Source organism: Ananas comosus, linkage group 4 (assembly GCF_001540865.1).
Source record: "Ananas comosus cultivar F153 linkage group 4, ASM154086v1, whole genome shotgun sequence".
NCBI classification, from domain to species: domain Eukaryota; kingdom Viridiplantae; phylum Streptophyta; class Magnoliopsida; order Poales; family Bromeliaceae; genus Ananas; species Ananas comosus.
Window position 1 is genome coordinate 8,430,728 of NC_033624.1, and position 5,408 is coordinate 8,436,135.

Sequence of the window (5,408 nt, forward strand, 5' to 3'; positions counted from 1 at the left end):
AAAAATAATGATATTACCCTCTTATTATATTTGAATTTGAATTTTAAATTTTATGTTTATATTTTTAAATTAAAAATTTTAACTTTTAAATTTCAAAATTTGAAATTAAAATTTTAACATTTAAAATCTCAAATTTTAAATTCTAAATTTTAAAATTCAAACTTTAAATATAAGATCAAATTTAAATTTTAAAAATATAAAATATCAAATTTTAAATTTAAAAAAATTTAAAATATTAAATGTTAAATTTAAAATTAAAAGTTTAATATTTAGAATTGAAAATTGTAAACTTTAATTTTTTATTATTAATAAATTTATAAATCTTTTAAAAATTCTCGCTAAACTTAAATTTAATAAAAAATAATTTATTATAATATTTTATTTTTATTATAAACTTATTAATGGTACTATATTAATACATATTATTTATATTTAAATATTATAATAAATTTTATAATAAATTATATTTAAATATTATAATAAATTATTTTTTATTAAATTTAAGTTTAGCGAGAATTTTTAAAAGATTTATAAATTTATTAATAATAAAAAATTAAAGTTTACAATTTTCAATTCTAAATATTAAACTTTTAATTTTAAATTTAACATTTAATATTTTAAATTTTTTTAAATTTAAAATTTGATATTTTATATTTTTAAAATTTAAATTTGATCTTATATTTAAAGTTTGAATTTTAAAATTTAGAATTTAAAATTTGAGATTTTAAATGTTAAAATTTTAATTTCAAATTTTGAAATTTAAAAGTTAAAATTTTTAATTTAAAAATATAAACATAAAATTTAAAATTCAAATTCAAATATAATAAGAGGGTAATATCATTATTTTTAATTTATAACTACCCACTATCCGTCTTACTCTATCTTACCTATACAAATACTATTTTTCTTATTTCCGAGAACAACCTAATTTTTATCCAAATACAAAATTGATCTAGTTTTTGTTTATATCTAAACTTATATCTATCCCTGAAATAAACAGTTCTTATTTATACCCGAACCAAATGATAGCTTAACTTCTAATCCCAAAAGAAAATCCGTATTCATCTAAATTAATGTCCATACATCAAGAATTTATCTGCTTTTTGCTTATCTTTCAATTTTATTTGAACTGTCCAATTTTTATGCAGAGAAAAGATTCAAAACCGAGTAAAAATATACAAAATTTATCTGAACTATGAATCATTTTATATCAACAATTCAAACTTTCAAAATTTTGATTTTTACTATCCAACTTTTTAATTTATTTGGTTTTAATCAGCCAGTAATATTTCGACTTCAAAATTTAAGCTAATAATTACTTAATTTAATAAATTTATAGTTACAAGAATTGCACAAAGTATACTAATAAAACTTGTAAAGATAAATAACTTGAAGACAAAATGCCTTTGATGGACTCAAATCAAACAAATTGAAAAATTAAATAGTAAAATTAAATTTTTTAAAGACTGGGTAGCCTAATCAAAATGATCCATAGTTCACTTAGTCAGTTTTTGCATGTGTGTATATATATATATTTATACTAGTGTAATGACCCGCGCTTCGCGGCGGGAGGTCGTAACGTTGAGAGCTAATAATATGACTTTCATTATATTTATTTATCACGAAACATACAGATATATATAACATTCACATTATGTAAGATAACTAAATATATAATATAGATTATCTAATACGATTTGATGTCTTTGATAATACAAATATAATTGATAAAATAGTTCTTAGATCATTATGGCCTATCAGTTCCACTTGATTTCTTGCGGGTGTTAACTTTGCTTGGTCCTTTTCCAGTTTTCGAACTGCATACGTATGAACAATATGTCATATATATATATATATATGGTGGAATAAAAATACAAAAAATATTTTAAAAATATTAATACTTACAAACGTGGTTTTTTCGCTACAGCAGATGTTTCAATAGGCAAATCACTATCGTTGTTGTCGAGCATCTTCATAAATTGAATTGGTATGCAACCACTCAGTCAACATTGTTTTTTCAATGCTTGGTCTACGTAAAAGACTTTCTAAATTTTCAGTATTGTGGAAAATAATATTATTCATTGAAGGAAGATATACTCGTAGTCGCTCAACCGATGGTTCTCTAAAATGGATATCAAATTGGAACAAACGGCAAGTTGCTTCATATGCAGATAAATAGAGTTGAACTGTGCTACTATTAGTAGCAAAATCCCATTGTTGCTACCAGTTTTTTAGCCTTTGGATCAACTCTTTTTATTATTTCTAACCATTGGATTAAATACTATAACCCAGTGGGGACCACTCAACCCTAGGGGGACCACTCAACTCTAACCGACTAATATCATCCTGACCCTACAATTTTTCATCCAAGGTGTCACGCCCCGGGGTCCCCTTTTAGTTTGAAACACCGCGGAAAAGCGTTTAAATTTTTTTTTAAAAAAAAAAAAAAAACCTGACCCCAGAGTATGCTTGATCCGCCACAAATACAGGGAATCCACTGTTCACACGGACCGAGTCTCCCCTGTATTTGCACGGCGTCGCACAAGTACCAAAGTACAAACAGTATACAACCACAACTAAATGAATATACAGATAGCTATACATTCATACATTCACCATTCACACCGTAGTTTTACATTCGATGTTTAAACAAAAGTCCACGAAAAATCTTTTGAAAACTGTTCCATACGCGAAAACTTTTATCTTTTATAAAAGCTACCACGAGGGGTAGAAAACCTTTTATTTTACCAAATCCAGAAATCTTTTTATTACATTCATGAAAGTCCACATATTCCAATATAATAAAAATACTAAATCATATAAACTGACTAAGCTATAACAACATAATAGTAGGGATAAAACTAAACCGATAATCTGGGTCGGAAGCTCTATCGACCACTACGAACGTACCTCACGTCTCGTCCCAAAACTCAACGCCTGCAATACCTGAAAAATGGTGGGGGATGTGAGAACATGTAAACATGTCTCCCCTCCCAGTGGGTACCGCAAGCCGACGAGGGCGAGGAGTACTCACCGGATCAGGAAGATAAACAATAGTATATACGTAAGTGGAATACAGTAGCAACGATCACAACGAAAGAGATATAGATATGCAAGAACAACTACCGCTACTGTAAATAGAACGACAAGCGTACATACAGGGATATCCGACTATAATAGCAAGACAAGGGTGCGAAGGAGCTAAACTGCTTAACGGCTACCGCTACTGTAACTGGAACAGAAAGCAAACCTGGATAAACACTATAGTGGCAAGACGACTATAAAGCAAGACTGTAAGTATGCATCAACCGGTCGCATATATCAAAATACCCAATCTAACCCTGCCATGTTGGTCCGGAGACCTCAGGCTCGTGCCATATCCACTCAACCTGCATATAACCCAATCTAGCCTTTGGGCTCACGGGTCGGACGTACGACCACTTTTCCGGAAAAGAACACTCCCTGCGGTGGATCAGACCGCTAGTGTTCGTGAAATGCTAACGAGTGGTGGCGATCGATGCTGATATGCTCAATAGCCAACCGTCGGCGACCAGCCGACAATCACTGCCCCTCTGGGCATACCGACCGTGTAAGGACTGAGATTTTTTTTTGACAGTGCAACTAAACTCTCTGTTGACGATGTTTATGTGTGTAATTTAATTACATAAGCACTCGTCAAGTTTCAGGAGAAAATGAGCTTAAACGGAGAAGTTACGCGATTATTAGTTTTCACTTAAGTGAATAGTAACTCCGGTTTTCCGGAGAAGCCACGGAGTAGAGTTGGCTTCTGGTGCGTATCGGACTCCGTTCATATCAGTCCAATAGCTCGTTTCGACCGGTTCAGCTGTTCTAGAACTAGTGGCGCTGACGGATTTTGAGTTCGACGCACGGATTTCGAGAAAATCCAAAAATACATATTTTATATGTATTTGTGTGTGTGATTCCTTCTATTGGAAGAAGGTTGGATTTTGTCGTGAATCCGTGGTCGATCGAGACGAAACGAAAGTGTAGCTTTGTTGTCTCCGAGGTGCTGATTGCACTGGTACGATCCGTTCGCAAATCTGACGGACGGATCTGCAGAGATTGCACGTTGATCGAGGAGGGGTCGGTGTGGGGAAAACGGTATTTTTGCAAAAGTCGCAATATTTTATGTACCGTTTCGCTTGAGATCGCACGTGGAGGGGTATTAGTGTGTATTACTCGCGCTGTGAAGGACTGAGTTTGGAATTATTTATCCTTGAGGGGCTTTCTTGCAAAGTACACCTTGTAGATATGCATTGTTAGGGCTTTCTTGCATGGAACCCTAACCCTAAGCCACCTAACTTACCCTAACCCACCCTAGCCGCCTCTGCTCTCGCCATGCTCGCACCCCGGCCGCCGGCGGGAGCTCCGGCCGCTGGGAACTCCGTGCCTGGCCACTCCTCTATCTTTTCCTCCACCCAACCCTTACCACCTTTATCTCGGATCAACCTGAGTGATCTACTCCTTGGGCCCTCTCCTCTGGCCGTGGTCCCCATCTCCGGCGAAGGCCCNCGACCACGACTGCCATCAAGACCTGATATAGCTTATGTGAGGACACAGGATAGCCAGCCAAGAACGCAAGCATGAAAATCAACTGTAGCTCGTCATAGATGTATGATAAAAATAAATGAGACGGACCAACAAGATACACATCATAGGACATATCCCCATCTCATCTACCGTAAGCATATATGATATGAACACTGGACCAACCAGCCAAGAGGACAAACGTAGCCACTGGACAAACCAGCAAGCAATGAAAGGCATGAAACTGGATAGAGCCAGCCAAGTGCAACAATGAACTACTGGATGTGCCAGACAGTGCGGGGCCCCAGGGGAAAAACAAACTTTGTGTCGCCTTTTCGCAAATTTTAAAAAAAAAACTTTTGGACTGGGGTCTCATACAGTCTAGGCGGTGTTTATGTCCCTTAGGTGACAAGTGTGCCTGTCTCAGAGGGGACATAAACGTGCCGCAGTGTGTTCATGTTTTCATGTTTGTCGTATGTTGGTGTTGATTTACTTATATGTCTATTGATATGTAAGTATGTAAGTGGTAAGTGTGGCATCAAAATGTAAGTTACAAATTTGTTTTCAGGTGCTTTTAGAAAACTTTTGACAAGGTACGCACTTTTGAAAATAGAAAATATTTTCGATGGTGCTCCCCATCTTTTGGAAAATAAAATGGTTTAGGTCTTTAGGAAAATTATGCAAGTACTTTCAGGTATATAAGGTTACATTATTTTTTTTATGACTTGGTATATTTGACTGATTCGATATTGTTGTCTTATCATCCCTATTTTGATTTGGCTATTGGACCCAGCCTTCGAGATAGCTGGCGATGTTTGCATGGAGTGCAGAGCAGGGTTGTGGGTTACGGACGTTATGGA

The 5,408-nt window shown here is 34.3% G+C and overlaps 1 protein-coding gene across 1 annotated transcript in view; it reads right to left on the reverse strand.

Moving 5' to 3' along the window:
- LOC109709064 (BI1-like protein) overlaps positions 1-4,517 on the reverse strand; it is a 16,987-nt gene extending 12,470 nt beyond the window's left edge. Inside the window, exon 1 of the mRNA XM_020231136.1 lies at positions 4,338-4,517. Coding sequence (XP_020086725.1) covers positions 4,338-4,517 — 180 coding nt within the window. The remainder of the gene's footprint in view (positions 1-4,337) is intronic.